The following is a 27,237-nucleotide window of genomic DNA, read 5'->3' as shown; positions in this document are numbered from 1 at the left end:
TAAAAATTACCTTGAAATTAACCATTACACAAAAATTGTAAAGTCACCAAAAACTCTGTTTTAAGGATACTGTAATGAGTCTGACCCTGTCTTTGACCCTTTCATGTGTATTAGCTGGATGCGGAGTTGACATCACGCCATGAGCTGCAGGTGGAGCTGAAGAAACTTGAGGGCGACTATGAGCACAAGCTGCAAGACTTGAGCCAAGAGAAGGAACAGCTGGCCACATCTAAGCTGGACCAAGAAAAGGAGAACCGGGAATTACAACAACAGCTCGGCACTCTGCAAAAGCAGGTACAAACAACATATACACACATACAACCACCTGTCTATGTGGCGCTCAATGCTTTTTTAATTGAAAGAACTCACAGTCTAAATAGAAGCTGTTTGCATTTATAGTCGGTTTGTTGTGGAGTATTGAGCCAATTACCTGAATGTGACAAGTTCCCTTAACAAGTTTTTCCCTATATGAATTCATCCTGAAGTAAATGAATGCTTGAATACACTGAATTCAAATTGAGTTGAACCCAGAATTACCCTTACAGAAGAAGTCATTGTGGCAAGTTGACCAGCTCAAGCAGGCTCAATGCAGTATTTCTATAACTGATGCCATTGTCAGTATAAAAGAAACCAAAACATTAGGACAAAGACGATAAAGACTGGGTCAGATAATTGAATCTTAAGCCTTGCCTTGTTTAATGTCCTTGAAACCCATACACACAAAACAGAAACTTCTGCTAAAGCTGCAGGAAGTAGACTATTCAAGGCTTAGAGAATTGCAATATTGCAGAACTCTGAGCACCAAAAAGTTGTCAAACATCTATGCACACCCACACAAACACAGAAGCCCCCTGGCCTTAAATGCTTTAGCCAACTGCTAGCATGGCATGAAAGAGGGAAAAAAAACTAAAAGGATATTGTGAATAGAAGCCAAATCTTTAGAGATTAAGAAACTCAATAAAAACATGGAAAGTGGGGGAAAGTGAGTATAAAGAGTGACTAAAGGGAGAAGAAAAAAGAAGGAAAGGAAAGGATGGAGATGGGACAAACTGTTTTTTTTGAGGCCAAGATACACACGTAGGGTGTTTGTTTGTGTGTGTGTGTGTGCTGGTGTGTGTACACTCATACAGTAGGGAGGCCAAGATGAGGATTGTTTAGCTGTCAGTGTCCTGCTGCCACACCAGCTGGACTCTGCCTCACAGTGACACCCAAACTCACAAACACACCAAGTGACCCAGAACAGTCTGCCTCTGTGCATGTGTGCTCAGAACCACATGAAGATGTTCGTGTGTGTGTGTGTGTGTGTGTGTGTGTGTGTGTGTGTGTGTGTGTGTGTGTGTGCGCACACAAACGTATGTGTGTGTGTGTGCGCACACAAACGTATGTGCGTGTGTGTCAGTAAGCAAACTACAGTGCTTCAAAAATGAGCCTCATCCAAAGTGGCTGATGCCAGCAGAGTCATCTTCTCTCCACACAAAAGCCCAAATGCACACACACGCACATGCATATGCACACACAGTTGTCCAACGCATCAACAGCATCACCAGCCAGGCATCTAACAAGCTTCTCATACTAAGATGGCTCACTTTCTCTGTGTTTGAGGCACTGCCCATCGAAGATTTCTTCACATGTAGAGATCTCTCACTGTCCCTACGTGTGATGCTGTGCCCAACGCTTCATCTGCTGCCTCACTAAGAAAGCTTGCCTTGGAGGCCCTTCATGTCTGTTACTGTCTTTTTTTCATAGTCGGAGGAGGAAACAACACGAACAATTTGTTACGCCATATACAGAAAGTCTTTCACTCACATAGTACATGCACTCTGTTTACACTTTATTCATCTAAGAACAGAAATAGTAAAGTAACTTCTCTAGCACAAAGTATATTTCCATCTGAATCAAACTCTTCTCTCATATGCCAGTATTAGCTGGTCTTGACAGTTTTATCAAGAATTGGAGCCTCACTGATGTAAACACTTGAATAAGTACGTCAGTGTTGCAATAAAAAATGTATTTCAGCCTCACTTCTAATTTAGAAGTTTGTCTTCCTCTTTAAAACTTTTTCTTTTGAATTCCTCTGTGGACTTAAATCCCCCCTGCCATGTTTTTCCCTCAGCGCCTCGCACTCCATTCTCTTCGCATCTCTCCCAAAACGCAATCCTGCCCAGGCTTTAATCCCTTTTTATGTCACTCTTTTCTGTCTTTTGTTCTGCCTTTTGTCTCAAATCTAATCACTGTTGGCATGGCTATTTATTGGAGATGGTGAAAATTGGCAAATCTGTACAAAATTATTTTAATTTGAGAAATATACAGCAAACAATGTACAGTCTAGATATGCTAATATGATAAATTGCTGTATATGGTTTGAAAATATACAGTAGTATGCCAGGTTGTAGATTAATCAGTATTTGTGACAACACTGTTTTCTTACTTCTCTGCAGATTGAAAACCTGTCTAAAGATCTGGAAGAGGCCAAGACTAAAGTTATCACCGTTACTGTTCCTGTGCCAACACCCGGTTTGCCCCCCCCTCCACCGCCTGCCCCTCCTCTCCCTGGCCAGAATACAGGCATGCCCCCTCCACCTCCACCTCCACCCCTACCAGGCCATGCATGCATATTTTCTCCCCCACCCCCTCCTCCTTTACCGGGTCAGACTGGTATTCCTCCTCCCCCTCCCCCTCCTCCTTTACCTGGCATGCCAGGACCTCCACCACCTCCACCCCTCCCTGGCATGCCAGGACCACCACCCCCTCCACCCTTACCTGGGATGGGACCTCCACCACCACCACCACCGCCTGGGTTTCCCGGTGTCCCTCCTCCACCGCCAGTCTTCGGCATGCCTCCAATGCCAGGCATGGGGGGCTGGGGTGCCCCTGCACCCCCCCAATTGCCTCATGGGCTCCAGCCTAAAAAGGAGTACAAGCCTGAGGTCCAGCTGAAGAGAGCCAACTGGAGGAAGGTCAGTCCTAAAATAAATGGTTCAATATAATCGATATTCAAAAAGCAATGCAAAACTGTCAGTTATTTAACAATTCAAAAAAATAGTGGGGGAAAGACATTAACATGTATATCCTACACTCTTTGATACATATAATATGATATGACTAACCCTTTGTTCTTTTGGAAGAACATGTATGTATTACCATGGTTCCAAATAAGTTGGGACACTGTGTTAAATGTAAAGTTTTTGTGTAAAGTGCGTGTAGTGTTCCTGAGCCCATGTAGTAAAATCCTTCATACAATCATGTGTTTCACATAGCGTTAACCTCGCCCCATCCTTGCCTGTGAACAACTGAGCCTTTCGAGGATGCCCCTTCCATACCCAATCATGATACTCTCACCTGTTACCAATTAACCTGTGAAATGTTCCAAACAGGTGTTTTTTTTGGAGGATTACACCACTTTCGAAAGTCTTTTGTTGGCCATTTCTCAACTAGTTTGAAATGTTTTGCAGGTATCAATTTCAGAATAAGCAAATATTTACAAAAATCAGTGAAGTTGAAGGGTGGTTGTTCTGTTTTCATTTGAGGATATGTCAAAAAGGATTTGCAAATTATCAAATCTGTTTTTTTTTTTTTTTATTTCTAACACAGCGTCCCAACTTTTTTGGAATCTGGGTTGTAGACACTTGGCTTGAATGTTTAATAACACCATATGTTACAAAGTCATTTTGGTGGGTACTTCCTGCCACAGATGTTTGGTTGAAGTAGGCCCATGGCATCTTCAGAAATTTGTTTGAGAGTATGATAGTCTGTCTTGATGCAAAAACTCTCAGTGTTGAAAATGAGATGGTTCTTCCATGTGGGCTAATATACCACGTTGTATTTCAGCTCCTTATTATCGCATCAGCATATGATTCTCATATAAAGAAGAGTGAGGGATTGTATCATATAATTCAAATGTAATTTAAAGTGTGTAGGTGTGTTTACTGTGCAGTTATAAATATCTCAGGGTGTGCTTTTGTGTGTGCAACAGTCTGCGAGAAATGTGAGATGGAGCTTTAACAGTGAGATTCTGACCTAAAGTGACTTGCATGCATACGTGTATCTCATGACTATGTGCTTCATGTTCTTCTCCTCCCTCTCATCTGTGATGGTTAAAACATCAAAACGACCCTCTGTCTTTCTTTAGCCTAAAGCTACTGTTTAATGGCTTCAGCAGACTTCATCAGCATTTAGCTTCTCTCTCTCTCTCCCTCTCCCTCTCCCTCTCCTTCACCCTCACCCTCTCTCTCTCACTCTCTCTCTCTCTCTCTCTCTCTCTCTCTCTCTCTCTCTCCCTTTTCCCTCTCTCTCCACCTCTCTCTCCCTCCCTCCCTCTCTGGCTGGTGAGAGTGTTTGACGAGGATGTCACAGAAATTGCTTTTTAATAAGCCTTCTTCTTTTAACGGCGCCACTGAAAGATAATTAAATTGCTGCTAGAAAGGACAGTATTCTTTTGTAATTTAAATTAACTTTTTTTTTCTGGCTTGGTCTCATCCTCCTTTTTTGCGTGCTCTCTTGCTTTCTTTCTTGCTCCTTCAGCTCATCCCCATATCACATTTCTTCTCCCTACTCTCTGTCTTTTCCGTCCAACGCCCCCATCCCCGAGGCTTTGTCCATAATGAAAGGACTGATATCTGTAAATTTACTACCACTGCTTTCTCACTCGCTCTCTCCGTTTCACTTTCTTTCTTTCTCTTTTCCTTTGATGAGAATACAAGGAAAGTGAAGGAAAAACATACAAAGTTAATTGTGACTTGTGACCAGAATAGAGAGACAGAGCAACACTGAACCCTTTCACACTGGACAAAAAACCCACTAACACCCATTTAGCTCCGATCGGCAGTGATGGAAACCTGTCACTGGGGTAGACACACTATTTTTGCGCCCCTTTCTAGTGTGATGTTATGACACGCATTGAAATTAAGAACGTTGGTGTATGAATAGTTTTCAGTGGCCTTATTCGTTACATGGAACGTGGAAAAAAAACAAAAAAAAAACAGAGAAAGGCAAACACTTGCAATAGGAAAGGAGTCGATCACATTTTCTTAGCAGGTTTACCTGTTTAAAAAACTTACATATGCAAGCTAATTTCGTGCAGAAAAGGTGTATGACAAAGGGAGGCTACAGAGAGAGCTCCTGGGTAAGGGTGAAGAAAGAAAGAACAAGGGGAGGAATAAAGTGGAACCCTTTGTATGTCTTTGACTTTCTGTGTGTGAAGCTCAAGACGCTTTGTGGTAGCGACAGTGTGTGAAGATTAGAGAAAATGACTACTTGTTTCCTCCTCTCCCTTTCCTCTTTGTGCTTTCCTTCCTTCCCTCAACCTCCTCCTCTCCCTCTACTATCATACCCCTGCCTCTTCCTTTCACAGCCCTGCTGTTTCTTTTGTTCTGCCGACTTCTTTATCTGCTCAACTCCTCATTTGCCAGGTGCACAGATGACCATTTTTAGTCAACTTGATGATATGGTTATCCAACACATGTCTCAATGTCTCCCTCTGTGTCCGTCTTTCTCCTTCTGTACATATCGACATTTCTTCCACTTAGATTGGACCTGAGGACCTATCTGAGAAAAGTTTCTGGATCAAGGCAAAAGAGGAGCAATTTGAAAACAATGAGCTCCTTGCCAAACTCACCTTGGCCTTCTCCTCGCAGACAAAGAGTGAGTGTGTGGCTTGTGTGTTTCTACTACTACTCCTGTTATCATGTTGTGTTTCCCAGTAATGAGCAATGTCTTTCTCCGTTTCTCACCTCTCCCGCATCCCTCCCCCCTCTCCCCCGACACCATGTCTATTTCAATTCTCCTGCTCTGCTTCCATCAGCCACTAAAGGTAAGAATATCACGCATACACTTTCCATTTAGTTCTTTTTTTCACACATCTTCTCCAGCCTTTCTCACCCTTCCCTTCCTCTGCTCGGAGGACACGCTGCACATTTACATTATTCAACAACGCTGTGTCAAAACAGCATCTCACACAAGTTCATGAATAAACCACCCACACCTGTGTTTGTGTGTGTTTGTTCATCTTCTCAATGTGCCCATGACTTGTTGTGCAGAGACAGAGTGCTCACTACCGGGTGAGATGAAGTGGGACTTGGGGACAGGGAGAGATGGACAAAGGGAGGAGGGTAGAGGGAGGGATAAGGAGAAGGTCACTGATGTCCTTTGACTAGCCACCTGCTGTCCTGGCACAAAGCGCTGACACACGGGCGTACGCTCACACACGCACACCTGTCCACTCCTATCACCTTGTCCCAGTGTCACTGAGCCTTCTGCTCTAACTCCTCCATATTCATTCCATAACCAGGACACCATAAAATCGCAGACAGACAGTGTGTGTGGGTGTGTATATAATTCCATCTGACCTTCAGATTCAGTCTTCATACACACACAGACACACCTCTCATATCATATACATAAACAAAAGTGCACATGCACACATGGCTGATGCTAGCTGTTGATGTCAGTTAAATGTCAGCGCTGGCAGCTGTCCCATCTGCATTCACCTGTATGGCAAGTCCTTACGTCCGCCTGTCACTCCTTGATTTGACCCCCACACACAAACAGCCTCTTGGTCGGTGCACCCACGCCTCCACTTTTTATTGGCTGAGACAGCCGCCTGTTCCGGTTGATGTCTAATAACCTTTTCTGAGGGCTGACTATAAAGACACCGTGGCCTTTTCATAGCCCCACACCTGTCTGTATGTCTGTCTGTGTGGGTGTATCTCTGTGTGTGTGTGTGTATGTGTATGTGTATGTGTATGTGTATGTGTGTGTGTGTGTGTGTGTGTGTGTGTGTGTGTGTGTGTGTGTGTGTGTATGTGAGAGAGAGAAGAAAGAGACAGAGAGAGACCAGGTGTGCATATTATTGTTTATTGTGTTGTTGATTTCCTGAAGTTTGATAGTTAGGAATATAATGTTTTTTTTAAACTGAATTGGGATTTCACTGAATCTTGCGTGCGCTTGTGAGTGTGCCTGCGTGGTTTAATCCACACTGTGTGTGGATATGCAGATTGACCCTTGACCCTCTGTCCTTCCCTCTCCTGCTTAAACACACCGCTTTAGGCCTAATACATTCCTCCTTCTCCTCATCCATGCCTGGCTTCACTCTTCCTCATCCTCCTGCTCCTCTTCCTCCTCCTCTTGCGCCTCCCATTCCTCGTTATTCAGCGAAAGCAGGCCGACACCACAGCGAGCCACCGCTGACCCTTCCTGACCCTTCTTCCTCTTCTCCATCAGCTGCCCAGCAGCGCAGCTGGGTTTGCATGCACTCACACCCACACAGAACACAGATGTGCAGGGGGGTAGTGTGCCCGTGGCAGGGTCAGAGGTGACCTCTGAGGCTCGGTGGAAGAGCAGAGAGCTGATGGTGGGAGACACGCCCTCTGGCTGTACATGGTTGTATGTTTTGCTCTTTATCTATGTGCTTATTTCTATTTCCAGTGTGTACATCTCTGGCAATGTATCTATCTCTATCTGTTCTCTCTCTCCCTTATTGAAATCAGTTTCAAGCTCAATAGGTAAGCTCAGGTCAGTTATCCTTTTTGCTCCTGTACTCCCTAGCTGCTGAACATGTCAGAATTCAAGTGTTGGGCAAATAAGTCAAACCTTTATTGATTCTGTTAATTAGAAGTGATATTACTTTGGTTATGTTGCCCTAACCAGAGCATAGTAGACATCCCCATATGTCACTGAAGCTGCTATTTCTAGTTTCTTTACAAATGTAGTAATGCATCTGATCTCATTTAACTGCTTTTAACTTTGCACACACAGAGTTGTGTCAAACTGTATTTTAGAGTGGAGCCTGCTTCTCTACATATTTTCAACAGTGACTTTGAGGTCAGACAAGAACATAACATGCTGCTATTCGAGAAAAGTTCTACCTTACTTGATTTATTCCCGTCGAGCCTTCTTTACCTCAAGACTTTTCACCTCTCTCCTCTCAAACTACTTAACTTGCCTTGCGAACAACCATTGCAGCCAAGGCCACCGTTATTAGTACTGTGCAGCTGTACATCTTATTCACCAGGACGGACATATAGAGCTAAGCTGTCAACATGGGAAATGAGAAATATGCACTTTATAGGCAAGTCAATATGTTGAGCAAGGCCTTGTGAAGGATGCAAACTCTCAGGGTTTTCAGAAGGTGCACCACCTCTGGGAGTTGGTCAGTTAATTTTCTTTCAGACTTGCTTGCAGACAACCTGCTGGCTTTCTCTCCAGTGTATCCATTACGTGTTGATAAACCATATTTTCCCCACTGACACATATTGAGGTTGAAGGTACATTTTAAGTGGTGGGTGTCTTTATTTTACCCGAAGCACCACCATTGAAAGGAAATATGTGATGATACGTTTTTAATAAGACTGCATGCGGCGTTTTATTATGTTCTGAGCATTTGAATGTGGTTGAACTGATGCCCAGTCTAAGATAATGGCAAGCTGTTACACTGTACATCTGTACAGCTCAGTGTGATATAAAATTCTATTTTAAGCTCCATCCAGAGCATTCATGAGAATTTATAAGGATGGAACTAGCCACATTTCACTGCAGCATTTGTGGTGGAGATGTGATGCTATTATACTGCCATCTTTCTCCTGTCGGATGTGTGAAAAAGACCACTATTATTTTTCCCATTGTTGTGCTTTGCGAGTTTAAGGGCTTAAAACCGGAGACCTGATATGAATATTTGCAATTGTAAACAGCCAAGTTGTTTAGATGAGCAAGTATGTGTGGCTGTAAAGCGGTTAGTGTAGTGTATATGGTTTCAGACGGCAAGCTTATCCCCACATTCTCCCTTAAGCTACTGCTTCTAATATCTTCTCTTTGAAGTACTTGTGTCTGTACGTGTCTGTTTTCTACTTTTTGGTTTTCTTCTATCCTCCTTATCATATAATAATAATAATAATAATAATAATGATGATGATGATGATGATGATATATTAACAGTTAAACAGAATCCAAAAGGTCCTTTTCTAGTTAGACAATTGTTGGGAAAGTGCAGGAGGACAGTGACAAGGCTAGAATTCATATACTGTTCATCTAATATGGGTATATATATATCCTGAACTGTCCTTTTTCTCACTTTTTCATCCGTGTTTGATAGCAGGTGCCTTTTGAAGTCGGCACCTCAGATAGCCCAATTAGCAAAAGAATGAGAGGGAGAGCGAGAGATGGTGGGGGGGGGGGAAAAAAGAGCGAGCAGAGGGAAAGGCTGGGCTAGGGGGAACGGTGGTGATTAATTTGATTCGGGAAAGAAAGGGAGAGAAAAGGGCCAGGAGCATATATGATTATTAATCCTCATAATGTGAGGATCATTTTCATATCCCAACTCTCCAGCCTTTACACCCTTCTTCCCTCTAATGTGTCTCTGTCTCTGTCGCTGTGTTTCTGTGGTCTGTTGTAGTTAAACAACCTCATTTCTCTTATTTGGTGGTGACCCCCACCCCAAAGAGTCACTTTGTAATGCCATCCACTGTATTAGCTGCATAACACACCTACACAGGCGACAGCACCTTCCTTTATCACCTTTGCTTCCTAAAAAATGCAGACGAGTTTATTGCAGATGAACACGTTTGACACGTTTGTCAGTGCATGGGTGTCTGTGTGCTGGTGTATGTGCTCGAGAGAGTGGGTGGGTGAGCTCAGCCACATTTACAAACCAATTATAATAAGCCTTTTGATCTCCCTGTGTTCTGAAGAAATCAATTTCCTTCTCTGTAGGTGTGTGTGCGTGTGTGTGCGCGTGTGTGTGTGTGCGCATGTATTTGTGTTGCTGAGTTTCCTCTTAAGTCTGTTCCATTCACTCTTCACCTTAATGAGCGACCAATCAGCAAGAAAGTGCCTTGTCCGTGAATGTGCTTGTGCGCGTGCCTTGGGCCTCTCTCAGGTTGTAGACCAATCAGTTAAAGGGATGAGATGAGATATGTAATATATTAGCAATAAAGGACCAAGAGGCCTGGAGAATTATGGTGCAGTGTTGTTGATTAGGTCTTACAGCTGCTGCTAAACAGTTCACAACATTTGGCGACTTGTTTTTTTGTACACTGGCTCAAGGTCATTGTCGGGCAAAGAAAAATGCTAATGCTAATCAATTCAACACTGTTTGAAACACACTTTTTCGACAGTAGCAGTGTTATTGCAGAAACAAAAATACAGCTTTGTGATGTTTTTTCACTGTAGATTGACTCTTTAGTCATTCATAATGTGCAGGTCAAAATAATGCCGTTACATTTCTCTTCTGATCGTATACCTGATGGCCGTCCATGCTGCTGAAGATTTGAGATCTGCAAAATTTTTGTTGAAAATGACCACAGGTGAGGAAGGGGAAGACAATGCTTTTAACTTTGATTCCCTTCTTTCCTGCCTCCTTCCATCTCCTCCTCCATCCCAGTTTCATAACCCCCCGCCCAAAACCCACTTATTTTTCACTCTTCGATCCCCTCTAGGTCACAGCCAGGATACATTTGTGAGTTGTGTGTCTATGTGTGTGTATGATTGTGTATAATTAGGGAGAGTTTTAGATAGCAGTTTATGGGATGTGTAGACCCAGAGCTGAAGTCTCCTGAGACTCTTTAAAATATGTACTAATAAAGCACTTAGATGACTAAATGAGGAATGGGCACACTGTGTTAAGCCATAACAGTGTTTGTGTGCGATTGTGCTAAATTAGTATTGGCTTTGAAAAGCTTGTGTGTGTAATGTGTTTTAAATTGTCTGCGAGTGTGTGTGTATATCTCTGTGTGTATGTTTGTACTTGTGTAGCCCACAGTGGAAGGCCTTGTTAATAAATCATGCAGTGTTCAGGATGGGGCTGCAGAAAGAGAAGCAGGTTAATGCAAGGGGTCACTAATGCTGTAGGAAGAGCTGGGAAAATATCCCACTATTCTCTTTCTATTCTCTCTTATTCACTCCATTTCTGGATGTGGCCATTTCTCCACTTACATCAGTAATCCCTATTTCCTCTCCCCACCTTTTCGCCAACAACAAATGACCACACAGTTGGATAACTATGGGTCTGTGTGCGTTGGTATCTATGAGCCCCTATAGCCCATATATAGACTTTTCAACATATAGATATAACTGGTACATGAAAAAGATCTGATGTTTACAGGTTGTGTTTGGTGTTGTGCGTTGTGTGTGCACCAGTGCTTAAGTTTAAATCCTAACTATACCTCTTAAGCCTTCAACAGTAGCGGTGCATTAGGTTGGCTTTGCTCGCTCTCTAAGCCTCGCTGTGTATTCTCAGTGCGGCAATAGCGAGCGTTCCCTCATTCACCATCTCTTTATGGTTGAGGAACAGCCGCAAAACGCCGCTCATTCATCAGGCCTTATCAGGTTCAAACACATCTGTGTGTGCTCGCATTGGCTTTGCTGCCAACTGCAACAGCTCACTCACATGCACAAGCAGAAGCATACACATGTAAGCACGCTCACACACACACACGCACGCTTTTGTCCCACTCATTCTCTTCATTCCATCCCTCCCTCGTTATATCTCTCTCCTCTGTTTTACATGCAAATGAGCTAAGTGTACTCAAGCCGGAGCATTACCGCTGTGTGTGCCTAATCTCCTTGCTGCCTTTTCTCTTTTCTGGAGATTATCCTGTTTTTAAACGGAATAGGCCTTCTTCTTCGCTTCACTCGGCTCCTCTCCTAACCAGCCAGCCGGTCGACCAGCCAGCCAGTCAGCCAGCGTTCCAATCTCTCATCCCAACACCATTACCATTTAAATGTTCCCAGTGATATGACAGCTGAGCAGTGACTGAGAGAACCCTTTTTTGTGTGTGTGTGTGTGTGTGTGTGTGTGTGTGTGCTTGTTTGCTTGTGAGTATGTTTGTGAGTGTGTGTGTGTTTAATTGAGGGATTGGTTGATAAGCTCAAAAGCTTGTTACAGATGCTAAGTATTCCCAGTGTTGGTGATTCTGTCTCCTTTCAGCCAGGCCAGGCGGGTGGAAAAATGAACAGAGACAGAAGGGGGTGGGAATGAAGGGATATATGTATGCACACCTACACTCCTTCCACCCACTCTTCTTTCCTGTTTTGCTTCTCTTGGTCACAGCGGCATACTCTTTTTCCTCCCCCTCTGTTTTTTTTTATATACATGTACGCTTTATGTGTGTGTGTCTGTACTTGCATGTGTGTGCCCATGTTTCTTAGGTGTCAAAGTGTTAGAGGTAGAGGCGCTTTCATTTTAGTATTGAAAGGGTTGAGGAGGAAGGGAAGTCGAACCGTATCTATGATTAGAAAGCATGTTAATCGTGAGAAAAGAGAAGGATAAAGAGAGAAGAAGAAAGAGGCAAAGTGCAATGTGGCTGACTGCTCTGCCATGCAGCAGCAACTCCTCCTGTTTATTTTTATTTATTTATTTTTTTGCAATATTAGCTACCTGTCCCTGAGGCCAGTGACACACACACACACTTGCATAGACACACACATGGGAGACTTAGCCTAGTTTGATGTCACTGATAGCATATGTAAAAAATGGAGCGGTAAAGACCAACAACTTCAAAGATGGAGTTGACAAGATAGGAGCATTAACCCCCATCTCCCTTCCTTCTTTTTCCTCTCCCTCTCCTCTCTCCTGATTTCCCCATCTCTCTTCTCTTATCTCTGCCTGATGAAGGGGTTCTTATGAAAAGAGACAATGAACGAGGGATGGGACCAGAAAAATTGACGGAAGACTGTTGGGGGGGAGAGAGAGATAAAGCAAGCTGTAAAATGAGAAAAGCTAAGATAGATGGCAGCAACACAGGCGTTTGAAAGTGTCCTTTAAAGTCCAAAGCTCCTATCTCAGTCGAATTGTTTAACAGTTGCCTAAAGCTGCTGCTGATGTGGTGTTAGCTAGCTAGTGAGTTATTAGGGTGCTATTAGACTATCTTCCCCATTATGCTGATGGCCCAGACCATGTCTTCAGGGTTCTCACACACTCACACATATTAAAACTATCAATTCCACCCAAAGTTTGCAAACACTTGTACCAACTTTCTTAAGGTGCACATTATCTTGTTTATTTCCATATGTGTGTGCATGCACTCTGTGCTTGGCGTGTGTGTGTGTGTGTGTGTGTGTGTGTGTGTGTGCGTGTGTGTGTGCGTGCGTGCGTGCGTGCGCGCGCTGTAACCTGGCCAGCTTTTATTGCTGCTGGTATAACATGGCCCCTGGTAATATGGATAACCCAGTGGCATTTACACCAGAAAGCGATGGTATTTACAAAGCTTGGTGGACCAGGCCATGCTCTACTTTCTGACCTTAATCTGCAACCAGTAACCGTGTGACAGTTTGTGTGTGTGTGAACTTAAATGTATGTGTTTATGTGTCAAGGATGTGTAGGCACAAGAAGTCAGACTTAAATGCATTGTTTATGTAAGTACAATAATACTGTGTGGATACTACTGTATATGCTACTTGGTCAATTACAGTTGGTTTGCTCCGATGTCTCTCTGCTTGTGTGTGTGTGCGTCCGTGTGCGTGCGCGTGCGTGCAGCCGAAGCCCTTGCTCCATTACTCAGTATCTGCATGTGTCGTGTTCTGTGAGACATGGGTTCTGCTTTGCCCTGCAGGCACCTTAATTTTTCACCATGCTGTGTGCTACACTACACTGCACTGCGTGAAAGTGTACGTCTACACCCTCTCCTGCTCTCTCTTCCTCTCTCTGTCTATTCATCTGCCTCCCCCGGTCCTAATACTCTCCCACCACAACTGCCACACACACACTCACACACAGGCCTAATCAAAGCAAGGAGGTCTCTAGATTAGCACTTGAGAAAACTCCCTAAAGACATTTCTTCATTTTGACCATTTTCAGGTACTCTCTTTCCGCCCCTCCACCTCCTCCTCCTAGCTTTGAATTTTTAACCTCCCCACTGAATAAGAGATGTGGCCATCCTCATGGGGAAAGGAAAGTCGGAGGCAGGGCAAGTAATGAAGCAAGGGAGAAGTAGGGGGAGGCTGAAGGGAAAAGGTTGTCCCTAAACATGCTTTCACATTTATCCCCTAAAAACTCCACTCTGTATATGCTCAATAATGCATGGCCATCTCTCACTCCCCATCCCCCTCTTCCTCTCATTTCACTCTGCCTTCATCTCCTTCATCTTCCTCCTGTCGGTTCCCCAAGCGCTCATCACTCCACCCAGCAGATTAACTTCAGGGTGAAACTGAGACTGGCAAAGCAGCGTGATGGTAGCAGGGCATCTGGGACTAAAAAGAGAAAAGGAAAAAGGGAGAGATGAGTAATTTGTCATTGTGTGAATGGAGTTACCACTTTTAAGTATTGATCTGTGTGAGTGGGCTTTGGAGTTGTACCATTTCAGAGGGGCTGTCCGGCTTGACTGGGCCTGAAAATTGAAGTCCAACTTCACCCAAAACCCCTGAAATTCAATCTTAGCTTGAACAAAGCCTTGTGGAGTGACTAAAACCCCGTTGAATTCTCTAATAATTTCACAGCTTGTTTTTGACCACTTTCAGAGACAAAAGCATTCCTCCCTAACAAATCTGCCTGTTCCTTTTTCATGGCAAGAATATGAGGTACAACTGTAGACGCAGTACTTGTAGTTTTCAGAAGGAGGACTTGAAGCAATGCCATTTCAACTGAGATTAAATGACACAATCCATAACAAGCTACAGTACATGAGACATACGGTTCCTATAACTAACGCAAGTCACAAGTTTTGCATGTGTACTGTCTCTGTCTTTGTCTTTGGTTCTATGTATTGTACTTAGAAGTGCTTTGTCTGCCAGAACCGTTACACTGTAGATGTGCAGCGAGCCGAGCAAACCTTTCAGGACTTGTTGTGCATTCACACAGCATCAGCAGCATCTCCTGTCTGTTTGGGTGAATGGAGTGGTACGCAAGAGACTTCTAAAGATCTCTCCAAGAATGGTTTTTAAAGTCTGTTCTGGAAAGTTTTTTGAAGAACCCAAAGAGTTTTTTTGCTTTTCAAAGTTTCATGTTGATATTTGCTCCGAAGGTTTTCCCTTCTCACTGGTTTCTTTGATTCTCGCCTCAAAGAAGATGGCGGTTTAATTCTGCAAGAGCAACAGACCATAACAGCATTGGAAATAATACTAATAATGATAAGATAGAAATAAAAGTGTTGGCGGATCTTGAAAACAAATCTCAAATCATTAAAGTGATGTATTCTCTGTATAAATACAGGTTTCTTTTCCGACTGGATTTCATTTGAATAAAAATCTAAAATGACACAGTGTCATTGGTGGGTATTTACAGGGCTGTAAATCTCTGCATAGAATTACAAACATGCTTCTTTCCCTTTCTTCCATACTCTGAAAAATGTGGATAGCACTTGATGCAGCACTACAGCTTTTATTGAAGAAAGTTACTAAAAAAATAGTTTGTTTGTTGGCTCACGAGGTAGTTGGCGAACCCAAGAAAGATAAAAGCTTGCTGCCACTATGGGAAAGTGCAAATTTTTGCGGGCTGGATTGATGATAACAAGTATGCTGCTTGATTGAAGCCAGATGAAGGAAACAAACATGAAGGCCACTGCATTGTTTGCCGGAAAAAAACAAAAATTTTACATACAGTGACAGATGAGAGTAGTAGTTTCACACCTCCATTCTGAAGACTGCTTTGAGAGCCCAACGGGTCACTAATTGTCAGGTTAAGACTTTGATTTTTTTCTTTCTTTTTCTTTATTAATTATTCTTGGATTTTTCACAGATATCATTAATTGACTTTCAAAACCTTTTAGAAAAAAATAGGAGAGATTATTGTCAAAGATGCAGATGGATGGAGATTAATCTCAGTTCAGTAGACGAGATGACGGATGGCGTTATTGAGGGAAGAGTGAAGGAGAGAAGCACAGAATGAATGAGGCTCACAGAAGGACGAATGGAGGCAGGAGTGATCTGTGTACGATGGAAGAGAGCGCTGAGGGAGGGAATGAGGGAATGACAAATGATCAAAAGGTGGAGAGACATGAAGTGACGAGAGTGATTGAGGAGATGGAGATTGAGGAGAGGTAAAATGAGGAAACTGAGTTAAGTTTGAGAGCTTGTGAGTGAGAAAAGGTGGAATGAGAGAGTTTGGCAGAGTTCAGGTGTTCAGGTTGATCATAGTGACGTCGTGCATTGCTGGCTGCTGTGATAGCTGTAGGAGAGACAAATGTGCGCTCTTATTGAAATGCGACTTGATCAACATGAGTGTCCTGCATGGATTTCCTCTGTCAGTATAGACAGACAGGATGGAGGAAGACCATTTAATATTTCTCTCTGTGCCTTTCTTTCCCTGTGTTTTTCTCCTCTGAGGAGTGGAGCACATCACAGCAAGCATTTTAATGCATCGCTCTTCTGACAGTGTTTGGCTCTCCACTGAATCTCTCCACTTTCCTCTTTCTGCTCCCCAAATAGGTTATTTAGGGTCTGGTACTTAACTGTACACAGTTAGCGGTCAGTCAGCACGCACCGCACACACACACTATGCCACAGGGCCTCCATAGAGATTGTCTGCTTAATACTGCATAGCACTTAGAGGCATCAACAGGCCCCGTGGTGCTCCACTGAGGTGTAGAATGCATGAAAGCATGCTAATTCCCCCCTAACTCACTCCATCTATCCCTTTGTGACCCCCTCCATCCATCCATCACACCACTTCCCCTTTCTGCTCCCTCCACCCCCCCAGTCTTCTCTGTAGTGAGCCTGGTTTAATGAGCACAGAGAAAACAACGCTGTTCACACAGTAGTACGAAATGCAATATGTTACACATTATTAATTTATACTGTGGTCCAAATGTACCTAGTAGACATTCACTTTCAACTTGCACTTTCCATTGGCTATTATGTTTGTCTACCGTAAGTGCTCAAGTTCACAATTCTTGTTTTTTTTTTTTTTTTTTTTGCATGATTACATTGTGAGCACATGTAAGTAAATACAGTTACCTGTTGGGTGCAAAGAATAGTTTAAAGGGAAAATAATTAACAGCCTGGTCACTCTACAGCTGTCATTCTACCCTCATCGTGGCTACCTCTGCTTATGAGAAAATCCTATAAAAAGTGGCCATCACTGCCTTAACAGCTGTCTCTGACTGTATGGATAACACAGTTACAGTAACATCAAGTGGTTGGACGATTGTAGTAGCTTGTTTTACAACAGGCTAATGGTTATACAATGGGTTATTGTCTGTTACAGCAAAGATTTTGGTACTGTTTGGTAAAACGTAGACTTTAAGTTCATGATGTTATCAAATAGAGTTTTTTAGGTTATTCAAATATGAAACATGTATTGATGTTTGTTTAAAGAGAAAAACAACACTTGTAGTTTTTTATTAGTATATTAAATCAAAAGTGATAGTAATAGATTCAAACTCCACAAATGTTGTGGTTATGTCTAACATGTCTTCATCAGTACATAATCCTAAATTCATGACATGCGCAGTGGGTCCAATAGTTTGAGACTATTCTATTTTGCGTTTGTTTTACAATGTAATACTATATTTTTATTGCAAATGATAATATCAGCTTCACAATTTGAGTGAAAACTAAGAATATCTAGTATGTGGCCCTTTTGCTTTATTGACAGCATGGACTCGAGGTGGCATGGACTCCACAAGTTTGTGTAAAACCTGATGAGTCATTATCCCAGCATGATTTGACAGTGTTCCATAAAGCCTCTTGTGATGTCACAGGATGCTTGGACTCCCCCATAAATGTGTGAGTGGGGTTGAAGTCGGGTGACTGTGGAGGAAAGTCCATCACAGTCGGTACTGTTTTCAAGTAGTTTTTGCAAAGCTTTGAATTGTGTTTGGCGCTCTTTATCCACTGCAGTATGAATCCTATTCCACAAAGATGCAAACCAGAGGGTGTAGCATGTCTCTGAAGAATAGAGACTGGTTGGCTTCAATGACTCTGAAGAATGGAGTGGTACTCCAATGGGGCAGCTGTAGCTCAGCGAGAGCGAGTCGTCCAGTAATCGGAAGGTCGCTGGTTTGATTTACTTGTGAAGTCAATTCTGTGCAGGTGTCTAGCTCCAGAGTTGGCAAAATCCTCCCAGACTTGAATATGTTTCAATGTCTGTTTGAAACACTGGTATCATTCTTTCTCCTGTTTGTCTCCTTATATACACCCTTCTATTACTGCATAAGTCACACTTGGATTCAGCAGTAAATAGGACTTTGTTTTAAGTCATCCACTATGAAATTCATGTATTTCCTAGCCCACCTCCAGCCTTTGGCCTTGTTCCCCCTCCTGAGAAGTGGTGTAGAAACTACCCTTCCTTTGAGAGCACTACAAGACAGCCTTCTTTTGACACTAATTTGGATGATTGTAGTCTTGTGTTTTTATTTACCAAATTCTGTATGTATGATTAAGTTAAGTAAGCTTAGTATATGGTGTGGTGTGGTCACTTTGGGACTGCCTCACCATGCTTTGGGTACAAATAATCCAGTTTATGTAAAGTGATTTGGAGTTCAATGTGCTCTGCCCTTGGAAACTCTGTTATTCTAAGCAGAGACCTTTCTTCGGGTCAAATCATGGCTAAACCCTATTTTGGACTTTTGGACCCACTGTATGTTGTATGTATGTCATACCCATGTGTTAGTACCCCACATTTGTACATTATGCTAACCCATCTTCCAAGTTTTACTTCTGACATTAACCACATGAAGTCTGCTCTTGGTGGTGCATAGCTCTCTTTCTTTTTTCTTTAGTTTTAGCTTCCTTTCCCCTCAAAAAATATAGGAGCGGACAGAAATGGAAGCTATTTTGCTACCAAACATACTGCTCATCTACAAAGTAAAATAGAACATATGATGGATTCATGAGTATTTGTGTCTGTGGAGCCCTCTGGTTTTATTCCAGACTGCAGTGTAATGCAAAATACATCACATGGGACAGTTTTTGTGGCAGCTTTCGAACCAGGACAAGTGTGTGTGTCAGGGGACCGGTGTCTTGTTATGTGAGTAAGCACATATCCCCCACGAGTCCTCACTTAAAATGTGTAAAGTAATGCTTAGAGTTGTTGCCACTCAACACAATAATTCATAAGCGTTTCAAGACCTGTAGTCTGGGGACTCCTTGTGTATGTGTGTACAAGACAGATTGTGTGTGTCTGTGTGTGAGAGCGTATGTGTGTGTTTGTGTCATAGGGGACCACCGACACACTGTCAGCTTCATTTCCCAACATCATGTTACTGAGGACAGGCCAGCCTTATGAGACCTCAAGCTGAAAAACAGTAAAGTGACGTTCCCCGCACGCACACGCACGTGCATGCACGCGCACGCACGCACACACACACACACACACACACACACACACACACACACACACACACACACACACACACCAGGGTGAAGGATGGAATCCTGGTCTTGTCATGCTCTGCACCATAATCCAGTTTAGAAGGATTAATTAGGAATTAAGGAGTGTAATGTTATCAGTGCGTGATCCGTTCACATGCATGCACATACACATGTCTCACTCTGTTTGAATGCGTATGTAGGGCAAGGATTATTCAGAACTAAGAAAAGAAAAGTAAAGTAATTTTTTATGATTTTTCTGACTTTATTACTTTCTCATTCAGTTTTTTGCTCTTTTCACTTTCTCTCTGCCCTCTCTCCCGCCTTTTCCGAGTGCCTTACTTATTACCCTCCTTGTTACTTATTACCCTCCCCTGCTCTTCATCCATCCTCGCACACTTTTTCCCTTCAACTTCCTTCCCTTCATATTTTGTAGGAACCTCCACGAAATGGCTTTCTGTCTCTCCTCACCCTTGTTTTCTGCTGCTCCTCTCCGCTTTCTGTGCCACCATTATCCTGTCTTTTAACGTCCTGTGTAGACTTTTATTCAGTGCTTTCACCCCTCCAGCCTAGCTTTGTCAAAGGGAGTGAGAGTGTGAGAGAGATTTCTATAGCTTTGCTACTCTTTCAAGGAGGCTACGGCATTCAGGTGTGCATCTCTGGATGTCCATTTTGTGTCTGGCTTCCCATTTTTCATAGTTTTTTCTTTATGTTTGTGGTGAATGGTGTGACTGGGGAGCTGCACTACTTACAATTGCTTGACTCAACTCTCAGCCCCTTTGCTGTATGAAGCAGCTCTGCTTTCACACAAGAGTTGAGTGGCTTACCTTTGTCCTTGAGGCAATGCTTTCAGTCTTGCTGCTTTTTTGCTCCTCCACCCATCTAGCTGCTCATTTGTGGATGTGTGTGTGTACTTGTATAGCTGTACTCTGTCTGTGCTTTATCTTACACAATGATTTAAAAGGTAGATGAAAGGCAATAGAAAAGCGGAAGGATGAAGACGGCATCAGAGTAAAAACAGGGAAAAATGCGATGAGGTTGTTTATGTCTGCATGAGTGTTTCTTGGACTGCAATATTGTGTGTGTGCCTGCCTGCCATATTCAGTGAGGTGTGTTGATATTTCCTGAGGCAGACAGTAATGATATTGTTTTTATTAATGCCTGATTAAAGTTTTAGCGTGTGGCTGCTGGAGCTCTTAGTGCTTTTATAGCACACTGCCTCTATCAGTCGTCTGCTCTCTTAACACACAAATACAAAATGTTCAACCCTCTCTAATGTTCCTTCTGTCAGGTTTTTACATAATGAGCAACACGCATTCAAAACAAAGCAAGCAATAGTCATCTGAACACCGTGCTCACCATTACCCATCCGTCTCTCTTTTCATGCCTCTGGTTTATGCTCTTTCCTTTAGCTGTCTTCTGCTCCCTCCTTTCTTTTTTCTTTCTCACTGTCTGCCACCCTCCCTCTCTCTTGTTCCCTCTGGCACTATTGGCAGCACTCTGTCTCTGTCAGGTGTGTGTGAGATAGCCTTCACGCCATTGACTTGGAGGAGATAGGCTTTTGGATGCCTCAGCCCCTATTCGACTGGTTCCTTAACTCTTTCCTTCCCTACTGATAAGATCAGTCACTTGTTCTAGTCACTCTCTGTAGATTTGATTGAAAGTTAATAGATATTTAATGGGTCGTAGTGCGTGCACTGCACGTTTTAGCCCCCTCCAAATCATGTACTATAAATTGCCACTATCGATTTCCGTTGTTTTATTTTATGTTTGACTGTTTTTTTTCTTGCCTTCTAGGCCTCTGTTTGTTTCTCCTCATGTCAGCACAGTAAACAAATCAACTTATAAAGATTTTAAACTGGCTTTAAATAAGTAATCTATCAATAAACTTCATGAACTTTTTATTTTATGCCAGAGTTGTCTTTGTATAGTAATGTTAGGGAAAGATATGAGAGCTGGCTGCTACACACTAATATATTCGTGACATATCAGAGGTTGTCAGAAAATCACTACCTGGAGACAAACAATAGGATAAGCATAATGTAAGGAAAATTTGAGTTCATGTGAGTTAGATAGCTGCTCTCCAGGCCATAAATGCATCACACTTGCAGTTTCACAGGAGTTTCACCGATGACAATAACGTAACTTTGTGGCAAAGGGGAAGAGCAGGCATAGAGTTAGCTGTGATGGATTATGTACCTCAAGCAAGTTTCAAGTATTACAAAGTTGACTTTTATCCTCAACTGAATCAAAAAAGTTTCCAAAACTTACTCAGAACAGCAAATCACGTCGTACCATCAGCTTATCAAAATCGTATGATGACTGTGTTAGCAAATGGTTGCAAATTTCACTCGTGCAACAAACACAGAGGAGCATGGGGAGTCTTTTTGGCCACCTGATGTTCAAAATGTACTCACCTTTTGCCCCAGGACCTCTTACAGAAGTCCTAAAAGACATATATGGTCCTTTTGAGCCATTTATTTACTTTACCCCCTCAATATTTCGTGTTGACCAGACAACATGTTTGTTTGTTATGTTAAGAGGTAGTGTTATCGATAACTATTATAAAAATATCGATACTGAATATTGGCCCACCTCCTCCATCTCTTCTGACTATGTAGAAGTAAATCACCTTAAATGCTGTTGTGCTAAACAGACAGTGCACAAGCTTGGTATATTTATCCTTTAATAAAAATCGAATATCGTGACAGCGCTATAAGGGGGCGTCCACAGTTTCAAACAGAGAGCTGTTGGGTCACAACTGTACAACCTGATGAACCACAACAATAAGCTGAAGGCTGCACATAGCCCCAGAATGGGGTGTTAATTCTCAGATGGATCAACAGTACTGGAAATCCTTTTTCATTACACGGATCACATGATTTTGTCAGTTTAATGGCAAAAATATCATGCAATGGAGCTTTAAAGGCTACAACATGCAGGCCCACATACAGTTTATGTGTCTTTAAGTTTCCATTGGTGCAGTTATTGCTTGGGGGACATCGAGATATGTTAAACTAACATGAATTGTTATTAACGTTGTTATTTATCAAACAAGTGCATGTTCTTTCTAAATATTTTAGCGTCTTAACTGTTTTTCTGTATTAGCCTTATCGTTATGATCTGAGGTTCAAAATGCCCAGCTTGTTACAGCGGCTGTGGCTCTGTTTGGTTTAAACTGAGATTGTTTGTGTCTGTGAGAGAGAAGAAAGGAGAGAGTAACAAGGCCAGCTCTGCCTCCAGGCTGTTTGGCCCCAAACTCTCATCAGCCTGCTGGTGCTGAAACAGAGAACCTTCTGCCCCTTGCCACTGTACAACCACACACACTCATACACAACATAGAGCACTACAAACACATTCACACATCAAGAAAACCCACGTGCATTCATAGCATGCACACAATCAAAGTTTGTGACTAAATCATATTCCCCATCTCCTGCCATCATCCTTACTTGTTTTATCAGTGCATCCCATCTTCTTTTATCCACCTCCCTAATCTGTCTGTGCCTCTATCAGACACTTTCTATTCCCATATCTTGCCTCTGAGACAAGCTCTCTTTTCTAACTCCTCCACTCCCTTCATCCTTATCTTGTTTCCTCGCACCCCCATACATCCACTAGCTTTAGATTACTTTGAGAATGTTTCATGTCCCCTCTCTCCTCTTTTCCATCTCTCCCTCTCTCTCTGTGCCTTCGTTCCTCTCTAACCCCCCCTCCTCATTGCCTCTACTTTCCATGTCTCCCTCTCTTCTCAGCGGTGGTTTTAATGCATTATGAAAATGGACTGGGGCTATGAAAGCGAAACAGGACAAGTTTGGCTGTTTAATGTGACTCCTTTCACTCCTCATCTGCCTCATTGGCAGCCTGGGTTTGTATGCGTATGTGAATGTGCGTGCGTGTGTGTGTGTGTGTGTCTGTCTGTGTGTGTGTGCGTGTGTGTGTGTGTTCATACTGCTGTGTGAAGTTGTGCTTTTTGTGTGCATATTGGTACGTGCACACATGCACATTCTCTTGCAGCTTTTTTTTGTTAACACTGAAAGCTCAATGCGAGGAACACATTAGCTGGTCTTCAGATGTGTAGTGAAACGTTCCTGCTTTTTAACATGAACGTCCGACACTCTTAACGGACACATGTATATACACACTTTGGGCAAGCATTAAACTGCATGAATAATAGAATAGCCGTGCAGACAGCGTGGAACACATGTTTCTCCGAGACGTGTGTTAATGGAAAAAAGTGTTCGGGCATGGATAAGAAGCTGGGAAGTGGTGTTTATGAGACGGAGCATAAGTTCTACCCTACAGGGTGGTGTGACCTGGATGTAAGTCTCCTCATTTCCATCTCTCTTACTCTTTCTCTCTCACACACATTTATGCCAACCTCTCCTTCACTCCCTGCACTATATTCCCTCTTTGTTAATTTGTGTGAAGTTAAAGCTCTTCATCTCTGGAGAGAGGGAGATCATCCTGTGGAGAGATGGAGGCAGATGAGCTGATTAGATGGAGATGAACTGATGGTAGATGCAGAGTGGGAGGAATACAACCGAGAGGGAGAATTAATGTGATAAAGTATTTAGGCCAGCCGGTGACATTACAGCAACTGTTGGTTAGCTGGTGTGTTTGACTTTTAGATAAAGGTGGAGAGTGTGTGGCCGTGAAGAGGTCAAAGCGCCACCTCATACCTTAATGTCAACTTGCAGTATTTAAATAGATTTGATGAAGCTGATTGTGTTTGAGCTAAAGTTTAATGAACTTTTACTGTGCTACTTGAGAGAACAGTAGCATTGATTTAAAATAGCCTCAGTCTTTTCTTGTCATTTCTTTTTTTCTGCCTCTCTGCCACCTCCTCTCTTGCTTGCTCTTTCTCTCTGATGATGTAGAGCGAGTGTGTGTGTGGCTGGCGGTGGATATTCTGAGCGAAGGCGGCGTATGTGTGTGCGTCAGGGTTTAATTGCGGTGTGCATAGAAACGAGTGTAATTAGCCAGCGCTCGCTTCCCCGCCGCCCGGCTAACAACCAGCATCCCCTCTGTGCTTGCTCTTTCTCTCTCTGCCTTTCTTCTTTGTCCCCCCCCCTCTCTCTCTCTTGTCTCATGCCTGTTGCCACAACGACAAGCCCCACTCCGCCATTGTTCCCCGCTGTTCTCCAAGAACAAAGGAGGAGGCTATTAGCTCCCTGAGAGAGGAGTGGTGGAAATGGAGGAGAGGGATAGAGAAAGAGAGAAAGGATTGCTGCAAGGGTGGGATGGCGAGATGAGAGTGCGAGAGAGAATTTGCGGACAAGTGAGGGAAGGAAATAGACAGGCATGGGAGACGTGAACAAGGAGACAAAGAGATGGAGTGAGAGGAGAAGAGTTTGGGAGATTTATACCAAGGAGGAGAAAGAAGGGGAGGAAAAACTAGAGAAAGAACATGTGAACAAGACTTTGAGAGAATTAGAAGAGGAAAGACAGATTAGTGGAGGAAAAAGGCTTGTGGGGCAGCAAAGTGAGCGAAACCTGAGATTGAGCAAGTTATTTAATTAGATTCAGAGAAACATACTTAGCCTCACTACACAGAGTTTCATCCCATCTACCTTTTCTCTCTATAATATCTCTCTTTCCCTTCTCCTTCCCCTTTTTGCCCTCTCTCAGTCCATTACAAGCAGAATTTGAGTCTTTGTGTGATGCCGTGTGCAGTTGCAAGGTTACTCGTATACACTTTGTACTTTTTTATACACTTGCAGCTTGTGCGTCCTTGCTCTCCTTGCTCGTGAGTGTGTGTATGTGTGCACTCTGTGTGAGGGTCATTAGTAGCGAGTGTAGGCGGGTAATGCGCTGTCTGCAATGCTGGCCATCTGAATGTTAACAGATTGTAACGCAGGACAGAAAGTGAATTTGGTTTCCCAAGGAAAATGGAGCAAATTACACTTTTATAGCTCTCTGCCACTATCCTTTGCTCCCGCCATTACTCACTGGGTGTAGCGAGAGAGAGAGATGAGGGGAGGGAGGGAATGAGAGAACAAGTGATTGGGAAGATGTCCTTACTGAGGAGGACGGCTGAGGTGTGATGGTGAAACTGTGGTTTATGGGGAAATGCAGGGGCAGCTTTTTTACGTAGTTGATAACCTCCATCTCTTTTTGACCTTCTTATAGAGATATAGCTCAGGGATGAATGCCTGCTATTATCCCGGGGGAAGTTTAGATAATTGTCAAGATTTCCATCCCCAGCTGGAATTTGCCATATCTATACACATTTAATCCTTAAAGTATAATCCAAATCCGAACATGTCCTGTACAGTTATTATATTTGGATTGAAATATCGAGGTGCCTCTCATATTTACAGATCTTAATTTTAAATCTAAGTCTGGTTTCAGTTGACAAGGGAAATGTTAGCGCTGTGGTTCTTCAGACATTTCTATTTCTAATGGTGATGTAATGGCAGGCAATGTCATATGAATATCATTTGAATCTATCACATATCCTGTAATAGATTACAATGATGTTTAAAATAGCAAATGTACTGTGTGAGTATGTGTGTGAGCTTAGTCATGGCTTTAACGTGAGAGACATTTCAGCCTTGCTAGAGTTAACTTGGACACACAAACTTGTTTTCCAAGCATTTGTATGGAAAGCCAAACAAAGTCTGTCTGTTTGTATCCTCAATTTTTCTTTTGTTTAGTCCCAGATTCGCCAGTATTAAACTATTTACAGTTATCTGTGTAATTACGGATTTTTGTTTTCTCTATGCAACGTGTGAAAAGCTCCAAAATTAGTTTTACTATTTATTTATTATTATTATTAAAAAAAAAACATCCAGCTTAAAACAACTAATCATGCTTTGTTATGTTTATTAGTGTCACTGGAATACATTGTTTAATAACAAAATGAAATGCAATTTCACTAATAAACCACATGCCTGCAAAACTGATAAGAAATACTAATTTTCACATTTACTCATTAACATCCTATGACAATTCCTTTCCTATTTGTTTTTGGGAAAAATGCATCATTTCTGAATCTTCTGCCTGCAGCTTGGCCCAACATGTTTTTGTTGTCAAAAAATCGTGCTTTCCAACATGTGTTAAGGTATATTAAGGTCACATGTGACTTTAATTAATTAATTAAAAAGTGATTTTAGAAGCTGTAACAACTGAGAGCTGTTCCTGTTCTGTGATTGTGGGTTGGTGGTTATAAAATTGGTTCTCAGATGCTGCTGATGATAGTGGAACCAGCTCTCACGAACAGTACAAGATAACAATTAGATAACAACATGACATCCAAAAGTCTATTTGACAACTACAAATATTGTAAACTACCCCTAATAGTGAAAAATTACCAAACAGTAATTGCTAATGATGACTGACAACCAGTAAATGGTTTTGACGGATCTAAACTCAACTGTAGCAGCTGGAGCTAACGTTAGCTTCATAGTCTGATAGGACAAGTTGCTTCACAGCTGAATTCTGGAGATCTCAGTCAGTACTATGTGCTTAAAAGTTTTACTGTGAGAGTCTGACTACTGTGTATTACCTGCCACCTGTTGGTATTTGCACTTGACTGTTACCTGAATCGCTTCTATCTCCTATCTAAAAATGACAGTCACTAGATGTTTGACTCAAGTAAGATTCACCACTTTCTGAACTGAACTCTGAACAAAGTCTGCTGAAATATCAGAAGGAAACAGTGTGAGGTTTCTTTAAGAAACCATCTTTGATTAAAGTTCATGTTGTACAAAACTTAAGTGGACTTTTAGTTTTGAATAACCTGGATCTACACCATTGACCTGAGGATAACTTGAAAGAACTGTTTAACTCATTAAAGTTTGATTTCCTTTTAAGATTCACAGCGCTCATGTTCACCTTAACAGAATGCATATATTATCCAATTCACTGCTGACTTTTGTCTGGCTTTTTGACACTGTTGAGTGTTTAAATTTTAAAGACGGTGGCCAAAGTTCACTCACTTTAATCATGGAGTTATAGAATTGTTGCTTAGAAACAGACAGATTTCAGTTGTTTCCCCCC

At 42.4% G+C, this 27,237-nt stretch overlaps 2 protein-coding genes across 2 annotated transcripts in view; both read left to right on the top strand.

Moving 5' to 3' along the window:
• Positions 1 to 6,148, top strand: part of LOC141013015 (protein diaphanous homolog 1) — a 42,518-nt gene extending 36,370 nt beyond the window's left edge. The window contains exons 15-19 of the mRNA XM_073486553.1: positions 115 to 294; positions 2,439 to 2,957; positions 5,526 to 5,640; positions 5,801 to 5,809; positions 6,036 to 6,148. Coding sequence (XP_073342654.1) covers positions 115 to 294; positions 2,439 to 2,957; positions 5,526 to 5,640; positions 5,801 to 5,809; positions 6,036 to 6,148 — 936 coding nt within the window. The remainder of the gene's footprint in view (positions 1 to 114; positions 295 to 2,438; positions 2,958 to 5,525; positions 5,641 to 5,800; positions 5,810 to 6,035) is intronic.
• Positions 6,149 to 23,480: 17,332 nt separating this feature from the next.
• Positions 23,481 to 27,237, top strand: part of LOC141013013 (protein diaphanous homolog 1) — a 37,269-nt gene continuing 33,512 nt past the window's right edge. Inside the window, exon 1 of the mRNA XM_073486552.1 lies at positions 23,481 to 23,555. Within this exon, the coding sequence (XP_073342653.1) occupies positions 23,481 to 23,555 (75 nt within the window). The remainder of the gene's footprint in view (positions 23,556 to 27,237) is intronic.

The sequence above is a fragment of the Pagrus major genome, chromosome 18 (assembly GCF_040436345.1).
Source record: "Pagrus major chromosome 18, Pma_NU_1.0".
NCBI classification, from domain to species: domain Eukaryota; kingdom Metazoa; phylum Chordata; class Actinopteri; order Spariformes; family Sparidae; genus Pagrus; species Pagrus major.
This window is presented reverse-complemented; position numbering and strand designations above follow the sequence as displayed.